At 38.2% G+C, this 21,139-nt stretch overlaps 2 protein-coding genes across 2 annotated transcripts in view; both read right to left on the reverse strand.

Moving 5' to 3' along the window:
* Positions 1 to 1,088, reverse strand: part of ANKRD26 (ankyrin repeat domain containing 26) — a 92,343-nt gene extending 91,255 nt beyond the window's left edge. Inside the window, exon 1 of the mRNA XM_079914893.1 lies at positions 680 to 1,088. Coding sequence (XP_079771019.1) covers positions 680 to 909 — 230 coding nt within the window. The 5' untranslated portion in view covers positions 910 to 1,088. The remainder of the gene's footprint in view (positions 1 to 679) is intronic.
* Positions 1,089 to 6,346: 5,258 nt separating this feature from the next.
* YME1L1 (YME1 like 1 ATPase) overlaps positions 6,347 to 21,139 on the reverse strand; it is a 40,800-nt gene continuing 26,007 nt past the window's right edge. Inside the window, exons 14-19 of the mRNA XM_079907654.1 lie at positions 20,954 to 21,109; positions 19,802 to 19,953; positions 18,678 to 18,804; positions 18,512 to 18,585; positions 17,780 to 17,866; positions 6,347 to 16,340 (exon numbers count right to left, since the gene is read on the reverse strand). Coding sequence (XP_079763780.1) covers positions 16,197 to 16,340; positions 17,780 to 17,866; positions 18,512 to 18,585; positions 18,678 to 18,804; positions 19,802 to 19,953; positions 20,954 to 21,109 — 740 coding nt within the window. The 3' untranslated portion in view covers positions 6,347 to 16,196. The remainder of the gene's footprint in view (positions 16,341 to 17,779; positions 17,867 to 18,511; positions 18,586 to 18,677; positions 18,805 to 19,801; positions 19,954 to 20,953; positions 21,110 to 21,139) is intronic.

Below are 21,139 nucleotides of genomic sequence, written 5' to 3' on the forward strand. Positions count from 1 at the left end.
ATTTTTAAAAAAAGAATCCGCCTTCTAATGCAGGGGACACGGGTTCGAGCCCTGGTCCAGGAAGATCCCACATGCTGCAGAGCAACTAAGCCCATGGGCCACAACTACTGAGCCTGCGCTCTAGAGCCGGCAAGCCACAACTACCTAGCCCATGTTCCACATCTACCTAGCCCACCTTCCACAACTAACTGAGCTCGCGCGCCTAGAGCCCGTGCTCCACAATAAGAGAAGCCATCACAATGAGAAGCCCGCGCACGGCAATGAAGACCCAACACAGCAATAAATAAATAAATTTTTTTTAAAAAAGATACTGGATTGTATCTGAAGAATTTTTAGTCCAGAAGTTTATCTGTCATGAGACAGATCATTTTCCTCATTATGCACTTCTCTGTAACATATAACATTACGGTATAAAAATGTGTACATTAAAAATAAGATACTGTTCATGTTTAATTTCGTTTCTGTGGTTACTGACATTCAGTCAAATGACTTTAAAACTGTCAGTAAAGTGCTCTATAAGGGGAATCATGAGCGGGTTCGAAACCAGCTAAGGCTTTTGCTGCCTATAAAGTCTGCGGGGCGCGGGATCCCACGTGGGTGTCCACGAGCCTCGGAGGGGAAACTGACAGCAGGGACCCCACCCAGGCCCGCCCCGCCTCCTCCCGCCCGCCCCAGTTACCTGTTCATCTTGTCCCTGTCGTTCAAGCCATTCTTCCCAAGCAACAGAATCTGCTGCACTTTGGCTACGTTGCCCACGCTGGCAGCTTTGTGGATCTTCCCGAGATCCTTGTCTCGGATGTGGTACTCGGGCCGGGAGTTGATTCGATTACCGCTCTCTCTCCGCGAGCTGGTGAAGGAGCCGAAGGGCGACTCGCCCTTCTTACTTCCGAAGCCAAAAATCTTCTTCATTGCAGAGCCTACAGGCTTCAGACACACCTCACCTCCCCCTCGGCTTCTCACAGTCTCCCGAGCCTAACACTAGCGGTACAGATAAGCCAACGCGGTCTGGCCACAACATCCCAGCTGGGAAACTCCGCGGTTTCTCATGTTTCAGCCCAGACTAACCCTAGCCAAGCGATACAGCTAAACGCAGTGCGCGTGCGCGCCTTGTAAGAAGGCGTCACTGCGCTTGCGCACAGAGGCCCGGAGACCAGGAGTACCCAGTGCGCATGTGCGAGACCCAAGCGTCTGAAATCTCTGCGATTCTTTGTGGGCCGCGCTGGGTTCTTTTCCAACGTTGGTGCGAGCTGGCTGAGCGTTTCCGGACATTTGCAAATGTTAGAATCTCCCGTGAGAAAGTCGTCTTCGCATGCGACTGGGGCTAGAGTGGCGGGGAGCTCCAGGATGCTGAAGGCCACGTCCCCAGAGAGCTCCCCTAAAAATACTCTCTAAATCTCCTTATCCCTCAGTTTATTCCTTTCCACATCCCTCTGGGCCCCAGGCTTTCTCCATGGAATTTAACAGATGTAACTACAGAAAGCTGTTTTCATGGTTCCAGAGACCGTGGCAACAGGTGTCATCAAGTGCAAACTTAAGGAGAAACCAACGCAGGTTGTCCAGATGAAATGAAGACGCGTTTCCGCATGCCTCCTGACGCTCCCCTGTGGCCCAGCGTTCCGTCTGCACATTTTCTTCACTTATATTTTAGTTTTTGCTTTTATTTTCCCCTAATTAAATCTTTAATCAATTCAAGATTTATTTTGGAGCATGGTGTAACATTTGAGAACTTTTAAAAAAATGATTATCCACTTGTCCCAAACAATCCATCTTTCCTCACCTAGTTTACCCCTTAATCTTACATTTAATTCTCGGATGTTTTTTCTGTTTCTGGGTTTTCCATTCTGGTCTGCTTCTTCTAGCGTCAGTAGTGTATAAAATATAAATATCTATTACAGGTCCAAGGTTCCCCTCCTTATTCTTCCTTTTCAGTATTCTCTTGGAAATGTTTACCTCTACATTATTTGAGATGAACTTTTAATCACTATGCCAAGCTAAAGAGAGTTCTTTGTGAGATTTTGATTGTAATTAGGTTAAGAGAATTTTAACTGAGAATCAGTCTCTCGTATCAGTGTATCCAGGTACATGTTATGTCTCAATTTGTCTTATTTTATGTCCTTCATTAGCCTTTGGTAGCTTTTTTCATTATGTAAATCCTGTACACTTCTTGATATATCTGTACCTGGGCTTTTTTTGGTAATGGTATATTATTCTTTCATTATAATTTGTAAATGATTGTTGTTTGATATCTGTGTATTCTTTTGACAACCAGAGTGAAGAACTTTTTTAAGCTATAATTTTGTAACAGGAGAGAGTTGATAGTTTCTGGCAGTACTTAAGGAAGGCACAAACTGGTTGGTATAGATTGAAGAGTATTGAAGAATAGTATGCAGGTGAAAAAAAATCAAGTAGAATGCAAACAAGATACTGTTTTTATTGAAGTATAAGATCGTTGCTACAAATTTAAAAAATCAATATAGCTAAATTTCCCTAAAATTCTACTAGCCAAATTTTTCAGCAATTAGCTAACTAATAGGGACATCTAACTTTTGTTTACTCTTAATAGTCTCTTTGCTCCTTTGCTTTATCCACCCAAATCTGTTTCCCACTCCTAAATCTAATCATCATAGTGACCTTGTGGAATCTTATCATCTCCATTTTTATGAATCCTCTTATGCTTTATACTTGTCCCATATTCTCTAAAATTTCCCAAACTTTAAATAATCTTTTCCCTTGCTTCCATCTTTCTCTATCTGTAATTTGTGTTTCCATCTTTATTCCATTTCTTAGGAATAAAGCAAAATAGGTTGACTCCATACTCCATACTGGTAGAAACAGGCGACTGTATACAGAAACTCCTTTTAATGTAGTACTTGATCCAGTAATTATACAATTACTGTAATTATACAGTTACAATACAATTAAACCAAACCTGGTATTGTGGGTGAAACAGACAGAAGCAGAAGCAGGCTCACAACAACAGTTAATACAAAACCAGCTATCCCCAAACTCAGCAGGTTTCTATTACATTTGTTAATGATTTGAAGATCAAAATCATGTTAATGATTTTAAGAATTTTTATTAACCAAATTAAAAAGTAACAGATACCACCATTGCACAAGATGCACCAGCAAAATTTGAAAGTTTGGCAGCCATATTTTACAGCAAGACAAATGCACAGGTATTAATTTAGGTACTTATTCTTCAGAGGCAATTTAATGCCATTTTGTGCTTTGTAGGTTGAATGATTTGACAACAAATTGTTTGGAATTAGTGACTCAGAAGTCAGGTGTCCAGACCTTCAGCAGAAATTGCTGCTGGGGGAACTCCCTGGAGGTCCAGAGGTTAGGACTCCTTGCTTCCACTGCAGCAAGCACGAGTTCCATCCCTGGTTGGGGAATGCAGCACAGCCAAAAAAAAAAAGAAAGAAAGAAAGCAATTGCACCGAAAAACTCTGGAAGGAGGCAGGGTCCCTGTTGAAGTGATAGCTGGTTCCAGACAGTGTCTTCACCGGTGAAAGAGCAATGAACAAAAACAAAAAACATTTCTTAGGTCTATCCAGCTTAGCTGGACCAAATGGTTTTGGTGTGTGTGACTGGTTTCAACTCTGACCACCCACAATTTTCTTCCTATAATAGCCCAACCAGAAAATTATCTTTTGTCCTCTATTTGTCTCTGCAGTACTCCCCAGGGTGACCTATGAGACCAGTAAAGGCTCCCTATGGTGACATCTGAGGAAGACTCTGACACTTGCTGATGCAGCCTGGAATGAGGGTCAAAGACATTACCAGGCTGTAGGGAGATGAGAACCACACACCAGGACTCCAGGTAGGTTGTCAAGATTTGGTTGATTCTAGTGTTTCTGTATAGACCAGAGATACTCAAGGAGTATATGCTAGGCCAACTCTGAACTTCTGTATGTCCTTTGTCAAATGCTACCTGGATCCCCAAGCACTTGAAAACTAAGATTCCCAGATTTCTTTGCAAACAGATGCCCTCTAGAAAGTTGTTGCTTAGGGACTTCCCTGGTGGTCCAGGGGTTAAGATTTCACACTCCCAGTGCCAGGGGCCCAGGTTCGATCCCTGGTCAGGGAACTAGATGCCACATGCTGCAACTAAAAGAGCCCAAGTGCTGCCAGCTAAGACCTGGCACAGCCAAATAAATAAATAAATTTTTTTTTTTTTAAAGTAAAGTTGTTGCTTAGAGCTCCCATGCTTATCTAAGACTCAAATAATGCCCTGGTGGTTTCCTGCATATTTATTTAATAGATATGCTAATGGAATTAATAATGTCAGAGTAATACCTGTTTTATGATGAAAAAATCCATGATCCATGTTATGGATGCCTGAACAAATTCAGGTGGGTCCAGTGAAATTACAAGGGTCCTTCATACGTGGAAGGAGGAGTCAGAAGTGTCAGAATGATGTGAGAAAGACTCGACAGGTCATTGCTGGCTTTGAAGATGGAAGGGGCCACAAGCCAAGGAATACAGGTGGCCTCTACAAGTCAGAAAAGACAAGAAAACTAATTGTCCTCCAGACCCTCCAGAAAGGAATGCAGCCTTGATTTTAGCTCAGTGAGAATCATTTCAGACCTCTGACCTCCAGAACTATACTATAAATATGTGTGGTTTTAAGCCACAAAATTTGTGGTAATATGTTAAGTGGCCATAGAAAATTATGGAGAGAGGGAGCTAGGAAGAATGGAAGAAGTGGAGGTAGAGGGAAACAAAGAGGATTGGGTAGAGAGAGTCTAAAACTGCAGCACAGTTATAACAACATTTCTGGCCAGGCCAAAGGGGAATCCTGGAGCCAAAGTCATATGAAAAATAAATCCCGCATCTTCCAGGAATGGGCCTGTATTTTACCCCTATTGTGGGTATAATGGCTGGGAGCAGTCGTGGGAAGCATGGGCATAGGACAGACACAGACGTGGATCCAGAAGGACAGCTGCTGGGGCTGTCAGTCTACTATGTGTCCCAAGTAGGTTCCCCACTTTGCCCAGGACTGGGGCATTCTTGGGACACAGGACTATCAGTGATAAAACCAAGACAGTCCTGGGAAAACTGGCATGGTTGGTTACCCTGTCCCTAGCACTGGAGACCTGATCTGAGCATTTTCATACCCAACATACCCCTCATCTCTGTGGCCCCCTTAGGATAATTTCTGCTTATCATGGCAGTTTATAGCTGGAAAAGATTTTCACCCTCTTCCTACCTTCGCTACCTAGCCAGAGTAGACACCATCTGTGACTCCTGAGATTCCGTAGTCAGACTGGGGTGTTTGTAACTTTTCTTTGTAACTCTCAAACATTGAAACTCATTAGGAATGCAAGTTAAAATTTCAGCTGTTTTACTTCCATACTTCTCCCCCATAGAATCCAGACTATCCCCTGTGTCCCTGACCCCCCAGCATTGTGAGGATATAGAGCATCAGTTGGCAACGTGCCTACTTTAGCCCTTCCGAGGGTCTTTGCTTCCTATGAGAAGGCACTGAGCTTATTTTCTCTTATTCTTATTATCATTCTCTTATTGGTACTGAGCTTATTTTCTCATGACTATAGTCAGCCAGCAATGCACTTCCATCTACAAGAAAAACTGGTCGGCATCCTCTACTTCATAAAGTCTTAAGCCGTTTTTCGCTTGAGTCTGTGGCAAACATAGGACCTCTTAGTTTTATAAGGAGTTGGTACCAAGAAAGGTGTTATGGCCATCCCCTTTGTGGCCAAACTTTTTTCACTGGAAACAAATTAGGTGCCTCAGTCACCAACCTGGGACCCAAGTGGGTTCTAAGAGGGGAAGGAGGTAGGGCATAAAGCTTAACATCACCCCTCAGAACCCTGCACGTGGGGGACCCAGTGTTAGGAGAATGAGGCATAGCTACATCCACTCTCACTACTAAGGTCTTCCTTCTTTCATATTTATTTTCTTATTTATATTTTCTAACTTTTCAGCAATAAACATATGTTGCTTTTGCACAGACATATAGTGATTTGTTTCTAGTTAAAATAAAATAGCTTTAAATATGTTTAAAGAAAGATAAATTTTTTCTGTTAGATTATAAAATATATAATTAGTAAATATAAAAATATAATTATTAAATACTAGCCTACAGAAGAGTAAGCATATTACTGGAAAACAGTAGGAGGTGAGAACTTATTAACATAAGAGAAACTATACAAATCAATGAGAATGATATAGATTATTAATAAATGGTTTGGGAAAAATCAATTAGTGATAAGCAGTTAACTACATATCTCAACATATACACCAAAAGAAACTCCAGGTTAGTAAAAATGTTTAGTCTTTTTAATGAAACCATTAAATATTTTAGAAGAAAATATGGATGAGTGGTATTATTTATAAGTTTTTGAAGATTTTCCAAACAAAAACAATGGAAGTGTCAAAAGAAAATATCAGTACATTTGGCCACATAAAATTTGTGACCAAAAAATTTAGTTTAGGGCATTCCCTGGCGGTCCAGTGGTTAGGACTTGGCGCTTTTGCTGCCAGGGCCGGTGCAGCCACACACACACACACACACACACACACACACACACACACACACACACACACTCAGTATAAATGCAAATACAGATAAGGCATTAACATGCATAATTAATAAAACATTCTTTCTTTGTTTACAATCAAGGAACTAAATTTTTTAAAAAGCTTTTTTGATGTGGACCATTTTTAAAGTCTTCACTGAATTTGTTACAATACTGCTTGTTTTATGTTTTGGTTATTTTGGCTGTGAGGCATGAAGGATCTTAGCTCCCCAACCAGGGATCAAACCCACACCCGCTGCATTGGAAGGCGAAGTCTTAACCATTGCACTGCACGGGAAGTCCCCTAAATTTTTTTTTTTTAATGATCAAAGGATACAATCAGTTCACAAATTAACTAAGGGTACCAGAAGCTTTCTACTCTTACTTGATATGGATAGGGGTTCAACCTTCATCATCTTGCCTCAAGACAACATTTGTTCATCAAATGCTGATAATTCTGTGGTAATTTAATCCACCGAGATCTTGATATTCTCACTACCTTACAGGACATCAAATTTACCCATTATGTGGATGACTTCATGCTGATGGTATTAGGTGCATAGGAAATAGGAGATAGTTTAAAAGTTCTGGTAAAAATTTATTTTCCCACTGTTATGATTTATGTTAACTCTCTTAAAAAAAATCAGCATTATCCATTTAAAGAAATATTTCCCCCAGAGTTAAGCACAAATCCTAAACATCACCTTGGCATCACAAGTAATTTACAAAATATAATGCTAACCATATAATCAGTTCTAACAGTGACCAACAGCAGCTTTGGTGGATAAATGAAATTTGTGATTCGGGGTACCGAGAAGCATAGTAACAGTTCACTTTTAGAAAAGGTGTATTTAAAAAAAAAAAGAAAAGGTGTATTTTTTATAAAACCCAACCAAGAGAGACATTCTTTTTACCATATATGTACTCCTTTAACAACTCTTTCTTCAAATTTTATATGAGAGGATTTGAGGAGATCTTATGACACTAAGAAGAAGCATGAACTTAAGAATCTTAAAATCTAACAAGGATGAAGCAGCATACAGAAAGCGGAACCAGGGTACAAGTATGCACTTGCCCTCCTATCAACTTCCCAAACAGGAAGAAAAAAAATCACATTAAGTTTTGATAAATTTTGAAGTCAGTTTTCTTTGTGCTGTAACAGTATAAAACATTATCTTTCAGCAAAATTAAAAATAAAAAATTATGAACCTTTTGGCCTAGCAGAGTTAATGCTGACAAGATGCTTCTACTTGGTGGGAGCTATGCTCCCTCCACCAGGAAACATTGTGCATCAGGCTTTGCATAGTTTTTTTAAATTAATTAATTAATTTAGGCTGCGTTGGGTCTTCATTGCTGCATGTGGGATTTCTCTAGTTGTGGCGAGCAGGGGCTACTCTTCGTTGCGGTGCATGGGCTTCTCACTGCGGTGGCTTCTCTTGTTGCAGAGCACGGGCTCTAGGAGTGTGGGCGTCAGTACTTGTGGCACACGGGCTCAGCAGTTGTGGCTCACAGGCTTTAGAGTGCAGGCTCAGCAGTTGTGGCACACGGGCTTAGTTGCTCCGAGGCATTTGGGATCTTCCAGGACCAGGGATCGAACCCGTGTCCCCTGCACTGGCAGCAGATTCTCAACCACTGCGCTATCAGGGAAGCCCCAGGCTTTGCACAGTTTGATTCACAAATTTCTTATAATCATTCAGTCATTTGATATTTTGGTTATAGTTGATTTGGGTTTCTTTTTAGATAACGATGCTTATTTCCGAATAATATAAACACAGTCTCTCTTTTGTTCTTCCTGGAAATCCTTTAGCAACCATCTTCTCCAATCCTCCATATTTTGTCTCTTCTTTCTCCGTCTTCTTGCACCTCTGTCTCTTTCATCACCTAGTTCAGAACTTCCAGGAGAGTTATACAGACATTCCTAACATCTCAAGTTTACCAACAACTGGTCGTTAACATGCCTCAGGACTGTGAATGGAGGCAACTGGTTGATCAAAGATAAAACACATCTTGTATGAAATCAATCCAGAATACTTAAGGAATTTCACATGCTGCAGAACTTAAAGTTCTTTTTATCCAGTTGACAGATCCTCTGTGTAAAAGATACTGTTAGCCTGGCATTCAGTCCTACCTTGCACATTTTATCTTCCAAAAAAGAAGGCAGATTTTCCTCAGGAAGACATTCCATCTTCTTTATTGTTATATTCACTGCGATATTTTCAAAGACGAAAAAACCACTTACTACTCACATCCTCTATGGCATTATTTAACGTCTATGGAGAATCTGACCCATCTGTTCCAGTGCTCTGCCTGATGGGGGAATTAGGATCAATCTACTGAATGCCTATTATTCTTTCACTCACTGAAAATTTATTAGCTGTCTACCTATAAAGCACTCCATTTAGTCTTAGAGATACAAGTGTTCAAGATTTCTTCCTAGAACTCAACACCAGGTGGGAAAAGGCAGACACAGAAACAATAAATTAGAGAACAGCTTTTTCTTTCTTCTTCTTCTTTTTCTTTTGGCCGCGCCATGTGGCATGCAGGATCTTAATTCCCAGACCAGGGTTTGAACCTGTGCCCCGTGCATTGGGAGTGCAGAGTCCTAACCACTGGACCACCAGGGAAGTCCCCAAGAACAGCTTCTTATGAACATACAAATCAAATGCTATGGAGAAAAACAGTTGGACATGTAGCCTAAATGGAAAAGGGCTGTAGAGAAAGACTAAGAAGTCATCAGCATACAGATGATACAAAAATATAGAGAGAAGCTAAAAGGACCAAGGATATATATATAACCTTAGAGTTTACCAACATAAAATGGAGAGCAAACAATAAGATCCCACAAAATAATTCCTGAATTTTAACATAAGCATAAAAATGTTATCAATAGAATAAAGGGGGAAATAAGAGCTGTAATCAACTAAAAGCAGTTTCTCTTGTCCCCATTTAAACAATAAATAGATCATTCTACTAAATCCCTAGATTAGCTATTTCAATATTAAAAATATTAAACTGATAATGATTATGGAAATATAACATGACTAAATTGCATAGGAATTTTAAGGGGAAAGAATACTGAACCATAATATAGTACAATAAAATATCATATAAGGGGGAGGAAAAAATAAAATGACATAAAAAATACCAAGACATTTATGTTGCTTCCATGATGTTTCGGATATTGCAAATAGTGCTGCTATGAACACCGGGATGCATGTGTCTTTTCGATAAATGTCCACTGACAGGTGAATGGATAAAGAAGATGTAGTATACATATACAATGGAATATTACTCAGCCATAAAAAAGAATGAAATAATGCCATTTGCAGCAACATGGATGGACCTAGAGATTATTAAGTGAAGTCAAGTCAGAGAAAGACATCATGATATCACTTATATGTGGAATCTAAAAAAAAAATGATACAAATAAACTTATTTTATTTACGAAGGAGAAATAGACTCACAAACATAGAAAACAAATTTATGGTTACCAAAGGGGATAGCAGGGGGATGGTGGTGGGAGATAAATTAGGAGTTTGGGATTAACATATACATACTACTATATATAAAACAGATAAACAAGGACCTACTGTATAGCACAGGGAACTATACTCAATATCTTGTAATAACCTATAATGGAAAGGGATCTGGAAAAGAATATATATAGATATATATATGTATAACTGAATCACTTTGCTGTACACTTGAAATACAACACTGTAAATTAACTATACGTCAATAAAAATTTTAAAAAATACTAAGACATTAGAAGCTTTGTTAAAATAGTTACTCACACACATACCCCATACATGATTATGATGGAAATTACACAAATATTTCAATTTTGAAAAATCTTATGAATAGAATTATATCACCCAGAAAAATGTTCAAACAAAAATCTGTTAATATATGTAACCACTATTTTTGACTCATGGGATATAATTAGAAGGCAACTTCATCTCCCACTACCCTTTTAAATATTCAGAGGTTCTTCTCCCAACCCAGGTTGAAAACCCTTACTCTCAAGTAATAAGTCCAGAGTTGCTTTAACTCACAAAGCACTGAAAAACAATGTCCAGCCCCGCATAACTATACGGAACTATAAAAATGCCAAGTCAGAGTTAATCAGCTAGGCCATGCTACAGGCAGACCACCTGCAGTAGGGGTGGAAAGTAGGCATGGTCCCCTTCCTTCAGCTGGCTAATTAGGGTTTCCCATGCTGCCAGGTTCAAAACTGCAGGAGGCGGTAGAGTTCTTATGTGAGATGGTTTTGAGCAGTCTGGATCTGGCAATTGTTTTAGAGCTGACTCTTTCTCTCAGGGGCATTTCTGTGCCCACAGCTGTTCTCACCTGTAACTCCATTGACCTAAGTGAATGTAATTTATTCTTTCTTCTTAGTTCTTAAGGAATCCAGAGCCCCACTTTGGACTGTCCTGTTCTGAGGCCTGTTCACACCTCTAAGTGGCCCTTTTGTGTGGTATCCAACGTGGATCCACCACCATGGCTCACTTTCTCTCCTTCACGCTTGACTAACATCTGGTCCTCGATAAGCACTCAAACAGTCTTTGTCAAAGCAAATGCTAAGAGTGCAGAACAGTCTCAACACATAGCAGTTCTTCTCCTGTCCTGAGCCAAAGTAACCTACCAGTTCCTTCAGATTCCAGGTTCCCTGGGTATGAGTTACATACCTGCTCCCAGAACTGCAGATTAGATTCATATCAAGTTCCCCAAACTAGGTTTTACAACCTCTCTCCCTCTCACCCTCTCTCTTTGGCAGCTCTGTAATTTCTTTTTTCATGAAATACATTCTCAAATTCATAACAGATTAGCTATCCATTATATTCCCATATGAAGCATTGATACATAACTAAATTAAGTTTCTGTTTTAAAGGTGGGGAGGGGTGTGTGTCGGGGAATCACATTCTTGCCCAAAAGGATAGGGATTCATGTGACAGAATGGGGGCAGGGGAGAATCTGCATAGAAATAAAATCCTCAGTTCAAATGTATCAACTCTCCAAATTTTATGTCCACGACTAGGTGTTATTTTTTCAATTCAAAGATCAAGTCTACATTCCAACATATTTTATTAAAATATTACATACTTACATTAAGAAAAATGCTTATAACTAGCCAGATTGTAGTAACTCAGTATTTACTTTAAAATGAATATGAACGAAGAATATCTAAAAATAAAACATTTATCAATTTCCACAAGTAATCTATTTAATAGGTATAGGTTACTTGTAAAACTCTGGCATTGTGGTAGCTTTCAATGGACAGCTTTAAAAAGTTTACAAGCCCTCTCAAAGTCCATTCTTATTAAACTGATTTGGTTGAAATGTGACTCAGAATAAGCTGGGGAAATATACTTTTGGCATGATGAGGGGAGGAGGTTGACAAATCATCTCCATTTTCTTTTTTTAACATCTTTATTGGGGTATAATTGCTTTACAATGGTGTGTTTCTGCTTTATAACAAAGTGAATCAGTTATACATATACATATGTTCCCATATCTCTTCCCTCTCCATTTTTTAAAAAGCAGCTATAAATTTGGATAAACTGTTTAATAAAACAGCCATTTCAGCACTCTGGAAATTAACTGAAGATCTGCAACACACTAAGAAGTGCTTATTCATGAAACCCAGTTAGGGAAATAACCTGTGAGCCTGTGGGATTACCGTGCTGCCACATCCTGGGCCAGGTCTACGGGTGCAGTAGTTCAACCAGGGCAACAGCAGACCCAGGGAACAAGGCTTGTTGTCACTGCCAGAGGGGGACTCATTTGATATGATGCATTGTAAGTTAACCTGGGAGCTCAGTGGTAAGCAAACAAGGCTCAGTGAGGTTGTAGTCCTGTTTGGGGCAAACAACAGAGTAGCTAGGGATTTCACCGGAAGTTCTAGGAGGTAAGACAGCCATCTGGGTTTGATAAGCACTCTATATACTCCAGATGTACAGGCATGCAAAGCGGAAACTGAAGCTGGTTCAGGCCACCCACATACCCATGGTTGCCAAAGCCTGCACATATGCACAAGGGAGAAGCAAAAAAGCCCAACAGAAAGCACAGACCAGAACAGACTTGAAAATGACCTGAACACTGAATGTACTTGCCAGCCCACACAGATCCACTGGCAGAGTGGAGGCCTGACTGATGGGGTTTGAACACAACCTCTGTCCAATCTTTGGCTATAACCTAAGCTATGCAATCCAGCAGCAATGCTTAGGAAGCAAGATTTATTATTTTAAAAAATGAGTAGAGACATTGGTGACTGCACACTGCTGTGGAGACAGATTTCACAAATTTACTGGTGGCAAGTTACTAAATAAAACAAGAACAACCCTCTGGGGAAAAATTCAGAATTAGTAATTGCTACATTATCTGAAATTCAACAAGATTACAAAGCAAAGAAAGAAGAAAGTGTACCCTTACTGAGGAAGAAAAGCATTCAATAGGAACTGAGTATCTCCAGATGTTAGAATGAGCAAAGACTTAAAAGCAGCTATTATGAACATGTTCAAAGAACTAATGGAATTCATGTTTAAAAAATTAATGAGAGCTATGATGAAAATGATGCAATGTATGAAGAATCTCAGTAAAGAGATACAGGTATATGAAAGAACCAGATAGAAACTTGGAGCTGAAGAATATAATATATGAAATGAAAAATTCAGTTGAAAGAAGAAGAAAGAATCAGTGAACTTGAAGCTGAATCAACAGAAAGTATTCAATCTGAAGAGGAGAGGGAGAAAAGCAATGAAAAAAATGAACAAAGCCTCAGAAACCAGATCAACATATGTGAAAGGAGAATCCCAGAAGAAGAGAGAAAGGGCAAATAAATATATTTGAAGAAATAATTGCCAAAAACGTCTCAAATCTGATGAAAAACATTAATCTACAGATCCAAGAAGTTCAACGAATCCCAAGTAGGAAAAACTCAAGGATGTCCACATTTATAAACATCATAGTCAAACTGTTAAAAGACAAGGCTAAGAAAAAATTCTTGAAAGCAGCAAGTGAAAAACAACCTATCGGAAAAGGAGACCAAAATTACCATTAACAGCTGTCTTTTCACCAAAAATAATGGAAGTCAGAGGCTGTGGGACGACACATTCAAAGTGATTAAAGAATAAACTGTTGGACTTCCCTGGTGGTGCAGTGGTTGAGAGTCTGCCTGCCGATGCAGGGGACACAGGTTCGTGTCCCGGTCCGGGAAGATCCCACATGCTGCGGAGTGGCTAGGCCTGTGAGCCATGGCTACTGAGCCTGCGCGTCCGGAGCCTGTGCTCCGCAACAGGAGAGGCCACAACAGTGAGAGGCCCATGTACCGCGAAAAAAAAAGAAAAGAATAAACTGTTAATCATGTATTCTAAATCCAGCAAAAATATTCTTAAAAAACAAAGGCAAAATAAAGACATCCCCAGATAAAGACAGAGGATTTAAGATTATATAAACCAGTAGTTAATCATTGTATTAAGTTGTTGTAACACGTACAGATGTAACATGACAACAATAGCACAAAGGAAAGAAAAGGAGATATACTGGAACAAATTTACTACATTTTGACAGAATTAAACTTGTATTATTTTGAAGGAGCCTGTGATTAAGAGTGATAAATGCATACTGTCATCCCTAGAGCAACTGCTAAGACATAACTCACAATAGGAGGAACAGGGAATTTCCTGTTAGTCCAGTGGTTAGGACTCCGTTCTCTCACTGCCAAGGGCCCGGGTTCAATTCCTGTTGGGGAACTAAGATCCCACAAGCCATGCTGTGCAGCCAAAAAAAAAGAAGAGGAACACAGGGATCTCTTTAGATATGAGAAAAACAGAAAACAAATGCAAATGGCAGATGTAAAAGCAACTACATAAATACATAAACTACATAAATATTAAATATGAATGAACTAAACATCCTACTCAAACAACAGAGAGTTTCAGACTGGATTAAAAAAAAAAACAAGATCCATATGATCAAGGACTTGTCTTTAGAATATATGATCTCTTACAACACAGAAGACAACAACCCAAAGAGGGAAGGGAGGATTTCAACAGACATTTCTCCAAAGACGATATACAAATGACCAAAAGCCTAGCAGAGGATGTTCAAAATCACTAGTCCTAGGGAAATGTAAAATTAAATCCACAATGAGATTCTACTTCATACCCACTAGATTGGCTCTGTCAAAAAGACAAGACTATAAGAAACACTGTACAACATATGGAGAAACAGGAACCTTCATACACTGGTAGTTGGAACATAAAATTATATAGTTACTTTCAAAACAGTTCATCAGGTTCTTAAAAAGTTAAACAGAAACTCGCCACATCACACAGCAATTTCTAGAAGTCTACCAAGACAAATGAAAACGTGTGTCCACGCAAAGACATGTATACTCATATATATATAAACACAGAGAGAAGCGGAGGGAAGGAGGGAGGGAGGGAAGAGAGGAGAAAGGGAGAAAGGAAGCAGGGGCAATAAAGAATGGGCAAATGAAAATAACTGGTATATCTGAATCAAGGGTATATGGGAATTCCTTGTACTATTCTGGTAATGTTTCTCTAAGTTTGAAAGTACATCAAAATTTTAAATTACCCAAATAAAAGGGCAAGAATATCATGTAGCAAGCTCCCTCTACCAACCTCAACGAAGACCATATACAGCTTAAAAGTTACTAGAAAACTGTAGGTAATTTTAATAAAATCACTTCAAGAACATAATATGGTTGTAAAACCAATACAATGTGCTCTAAAATAATTTTTCTACTGAGTTAAATAAAGTCATCTGTAAATTCTGTAACACATTCATATTCACAAAATCTGACTGAAAAATAAACACAACTTTCCATTTCTAACACAGCATAATTCAAAAGTTCACTCTGAACGGGACTGGGTTTTTGGTTTTATTTTGGTTTTAATGCAAAGCATAATTACATAGTTATTCATAATTTGAGGTGTGTTACTTGTTTATTTAACAAAATACTGCTGCTCTGAAATAAACTTCATTTTCAGAGTGAGAGTAATGTTAAAAAAAAAAAGACCATGAAAATGCAAGCTGCATTTTAAAAAGCTTATAATAATCATTTAAATTCCAATTGTATCTGTAGGTTCACATTTCTCTACTCTTAGATTTTTAAAAAAACACTTTATATATGGTCAATCTAGATCATAATTAAGTGCATCTTAATGAAGTTTCCACTGATGTATGTAGAAATATGATTTACCAATAGCCAAATAGCATCATTTCTTTATCAAAGATAAGTGGTACTATCTAGAAATAAAGACAATCCTTCAAGAATTTTATTTTCCTAAGTAAAAATACTTCCCAAGAGCTAAAGGCACAATTTCTATTCACATCTAGCACTGTAACCAACCATAAAATCATTACTTATTTTCAACTTAATAACTGATTGACATTTCTCAAACAAGCTGTTTTCAATCCTGATAGTTCTTTATTTTCTTTAATAAATTGCTATTTGCAGTAGGTGTCCATCATGAGAATAATCAAAATTAGATAAATGTGACAAAAGACTGACAAAGTGTTTCACACCCTTGAGTGATACCAAGAATGGGAGAAAAGTGTTGCAAAATACGACTACTGCAGTGCTACTTATGGTCTTGCAATAAAACCAACAATGCATCAAGAGCTATCATCTCACATCCAATTTCTTCCCCTCAAGAACAATCTGAATCTCTTTGGCATCCAAAGTCTCATAGGTCAATAAAGCTTCTGCTAGATTCTTGTGCTCTTTTGCATGAGTCTTCAAGATATGTTTTGCTCGCTCATACGAATCCTGAAATACAAAGCAGATATGTAAGAGGCAGAAACCTTAGGAGAAGCAAAAACCCTAAATGAGATAAAAAGCCTTTATGTACCCTAAAAAACTATAAAATCTATTGACTTCTATTTATGAAAGATAAAAGCATTTAAAAGCTTGGTTCCCTAAAGATAACTCTTTCATACTTTCAAATGTTATATTTTTAACCTCAAAATCTATCATAGAGATAACTGAGGACTACTTAAACAAAAAGCTACTTAAGAAATAAAAGTATACATTGTACTCATCTGCTTTCTAAATAAGGTCTGTGAACACAGATATCTATTTCTCTTTTCAAAATACGTGCTAAAAGGAAAGGGAGTTTGCTCCTTTTGCCTCTTGAGATTTCACCAATTTACTCAATCTAGAATGGCCAGAAAAGATATAATTTCCATTCTTTTACTTGGTAAAACACTTACCTCTCAATATTGTAATACAGTATCATTAAAGGTGATCCCTGACTTCCATACATTTTTTTTTTTTTTTGCAACCCACCTTGACTTAAATCCTTCAACTCTCTTTCCAAAGGTGAGTCTGAATTAAGTTTATCAGCTTATGAATAACGGCAGTAATAACAGTTCATTTTTGGCAGTGTCATATTTGCCTGTACAATGTTTATGCCAATATTTTACTAGTGAATTATATTTTTGTCCTTATAAAATTGGGTGGAAAATGTAAAAATGAATTTACCAACACCAAGAAACACAGGTCATATAAGCACAATACAATTACTAGACATTTTGAACATAACCATGTCCAAGTAAAATAATCAAATTAAAGAAAATACATAAAATATTAGAAATATATCAGCTAAAGTAGAACTGAATATTTAAATCACAATGTAAATTGTTCTGGGCTTCCCTAGTGGCACAGTGGTTAAGAATCCGCCAGCCAATGCAGGGGACGTGGGTTCAATCCCTGGTCCAGGAAGGTCCCACATGCCACGGAGCAACTAAGCCCACGCGCCACAACCATTGAAGTCCCGCACCACAGCCACTGAAGCCCGCGCCCTAGAGCCTGTGCTCAGCAACAAGAGAAGCCACCGCAATGAAGAGCAGCCCCTGCTCGCTGCAACTAGAGAAAGCCCAAGTGCAGCAACAAAGACCCAATGCAGCCAAAAATAAAATAAATAAATTTATTTAAAAAAATACATACATATATACATATACATATATATATGTATATATATATATATGTATATGTATATATATAGTTCTTAACCTATGGCCAGAATAAAATAAAGATCCAGTCTATGATCAGGGGTTCCAGTCTATGACATATTTAATCACGGCAGCAACGGTGCACCTATTAACTTTATAAAACAGAGGAACTTTAGGTTTTTTGCAAGCACCCAAATATTTAGGCACATTTTGACTAAATAGATAAATAAACATTAAAAAAAAAAAGATCATTACCCTCAGAAGGATTCTGATTTCCTGTTCAATAGCAGATTGAGTTTCTGGACTCAGTTTCCCTGTATCACTGTAGGTCATAACTCCAAGCTAAAATCAATGAAAAGAAAGAAATCCAACAGAAAAACCTCCAACACTAATGTATGTAACAGAGGAAGTACTATCCTATACATAAGAAAATAAATATCATGGGGGCAAGGAAAAAATACAATATAAAAATGCCCTTGAGGGCAAAAAAACTTCATTATTCTTCTGCAAGTATAATACTAAAAAGTGTGAGCAAGAGAGAAAATGTTAAATCCTAAGTATTGTTCTGAGTACCATCTTAGAAAACCTTAGCAGCTATTCTGTCCAGAAATCCACACTTCACAGAGTACTGGAAATGCTTTATGGAGCCACAGTGATAATGTAGGAACGTGAAGTATGTGGAAAGGGCAAAGTAAGCAAGCTCAACAAGTAGGTCTTCGATGTCATATGAATAAAAAAAGCTAAAGAATTTATATTATCATTTGGTTAATTCATGAAGTAATAACTCTTACTGTTTGAGCAGCTAGAATGGAAAGAGTATGTTACATTTCTCAGAAAATGACATTTAGTTTAGAGTAAGCTTTGTTAAATCCATCTGGAATGAGATAGGGGAAAATCTATCAACTTATAATGAGAGCCCTATCTCACAAAGAGACACTTGGCACATCAACATTTGATACATGAGGAAGGATTAAAATTAGCCATTACCTTTTCACTCATTCCAAATTTGGTGACCATCTGCTTTGCTATTTTGGTTGCATTATCAAAATCACTGGAAGCACCTAAAATTTTAAAATATACATAATACTCAAGTTAAAAAAAATCTTTAAACCAACAAACACAATTTGAACCAAAGCTATTCTTTACAGCCAACCTGTTGTAATATGATCAGCTCCAAATATAAGTTCCTCTGCCACTCTTCCTCCCATACTGACATCCATCTGAGCAAGAAGCTGAGCTCTAGTTTCGTTCCATCGATCATTCTCAGGCAACAGGGACACCTAGACAATTGAAAAACAAAGAAAAAATTCAGACACAGTTTTGAAACACTTACATTAATTAACCTGAATTATCATTTGTCTCCCATGACCTTACTTAATACCATGATGCTGAAAGCTCAGCAGCATTTAATAGAGATGGTCATGGTGATTGATGACCAAACCAGCTATGTACAAAATGAGGAAAGCAAAAGTGCAGTTTATAAATAATAAGTAGTTGATGATGCAATACAACTGTTTGTCCCTCGTTGCACAAAAATGTTTAAAACGTCTATAGGGACGTCCCTGGTGGTGCAGTGGTTAAGAATTTGCCTGCCAATGCAGGGGACATGGTTCGAGCCCGGGTCTGGGAAGATCCCACATGCCGCAGAGCAACTCAGCCTGTGCGCCACAACTACTGGGCCCGCGCTCTAGAGCCTGCAAGCCACAATCACTGAGCCCATGTACCACAACTACTGAAGCCCGCGCGCCTAGAGCCTGTGCTCTGCAACAAGAGAAGCCACTGCAATGAGAAGCCCACGCACTGCAATGAAGAGCAGCCCCCTCTCACTTCAACGAGAGAAAGCCTGCATGCAGCAAAGAAGACCCATCGCAGCCAAAAATAAAATTAAATAAATAAATAAAAAGTCTATAATTAGATATGAAAATGAAACTTCTACTCAATGAGAAAAAACTTAGAAAAACTATTGAACCAGTCACTATGATACATAATTTCTTTTGAGGGGAAAAGAACAACTATATATTTAAGAATTATATTTTGCTGTCATTCCTGAATTACATTTCATAATGTAAATATATTATCTGAAATATTAAGGATATCCTTTATTAGCAGATAAATTTCACAAGTATGTCTGATTTCAAGACAGTTGAAGAAGTTAAAGAAGAAAGTATCAACACACCTAGGAAGTAGCTGAATTTTCTTTTGAAATGTTTTCATCAGCAATTTCCTATATAAGCTCCTGGGGAGCACTATCTGAAAAGAAAAACTAAAGATACTCACATGTCCAAGTGTTGGCCCTCGTGGCATGATTGTAGCTTTGTTGATAGGCATAGCATCTTTAGTGTAGTATGCAATAATAGCATGACCAGATTCATGATACGCTGTGATCGTTTTGTTTTTGTTATCAATTTCCACACTTCTACGCTCAGGCCCTAAGAATAAAAATTTACTTAAGTAAAATACTCCATTAGGAAGGTATATTTAAATGAATGAAGCTCCTTTGCCTCAAAGTCATTCTTAGAGTAATATGATTTAATGTCATTAATAAATATTTTAAAAGTGTGAAAGTTTAAAAAATGAGTTGACTCCACTCTACAACACATGTAAACCATAATTTGTCAACTGAAAACCAAACTGTAAAAACTATCATCTTAATCCTTATATCAAAAGGAAAAGCTTAATTCTATTTCTAGAAAATAAACTTCTAATTTAACAGGAATATCATAACTAACCTGTTTTGAAGGCAATTCAAGATTTAAAATAAAAATTAAATACTGAAAAACAGTAAAATTAACTATTCTTTTATCAGCAATATCGGACAAGAGGAAAGACATGGGCACTCATGCCCCGCAAAGAGTGTAATATAAGTTATAATATATTTGTTCTGTAAGAGGCCAAACTGTGTTGCTCTGTTAGAGTATGTATTTGCATGTTTCTATACCTTTATTTTTTATAAACTTTCTCTCAAAATTAAGAGTTTTTTTCTCGGACTTCCCTGGTGGCACAGTGGTTACGAATCCACCTGCCAATGCAGGGGACATGGGTTCGTGCTCTGGTCCAGCAAGACTCCACATGCCGCGGAGCAACTAAGCCCGTGTGCCACAGCTACTGAGCCTGAGTTCTAGAGCCCGTGAGCCACAACTACTGAAGCCCACACTCCTAGAGCCCATGTTCCACAAGAAGAGAAGCCACCGCAATGAGAAGCCTGTGCACCGCAATGAAGAGTAGCCCCCGCTCGCCGCAACTAGAGAAAGCCCGCGCGCAGCAACAAAGACCCAATGCAGCCAATAAATAAATAAATAAATAAATAAAGAGTGAAGTACCACCAAACCAAAAATTACCAAGTGGCAATTTAAAAAAAAAGAATTTTTCCTCTAACATAATGAACAGTATAAGATAGGGAAAAAAAAAGAAGAAAAAAAGAAAACCTACCCATTAGGATTTTATCTTTGGAAAACTCTAGTTCCTTCATCGTAACCATTTCTTTTCCATCAACAGCTGCCTTTAAAGCAGCTTGGTTCACAAGATTCTCCAACTCTGCTCCAGAAAAGCCAACAGTACCTCGAGCTATGATTTCTGGATCAACAGCTATATGCAGACAGGACACAATATTAAAAT

The sequence above is a fragment of the Stenella coeruleoalba genome, assembly GCF_951394435.1.
Source record: "Stenella coeruleoalba genome assembly, chromosome: 2".
Taxonomy (NCBI): Eukaryota; Metazoa; Chordata; class Mammalia; order Artiodactyla; family Delphinidae; genus Stenella; species Stenella coeruleoalba.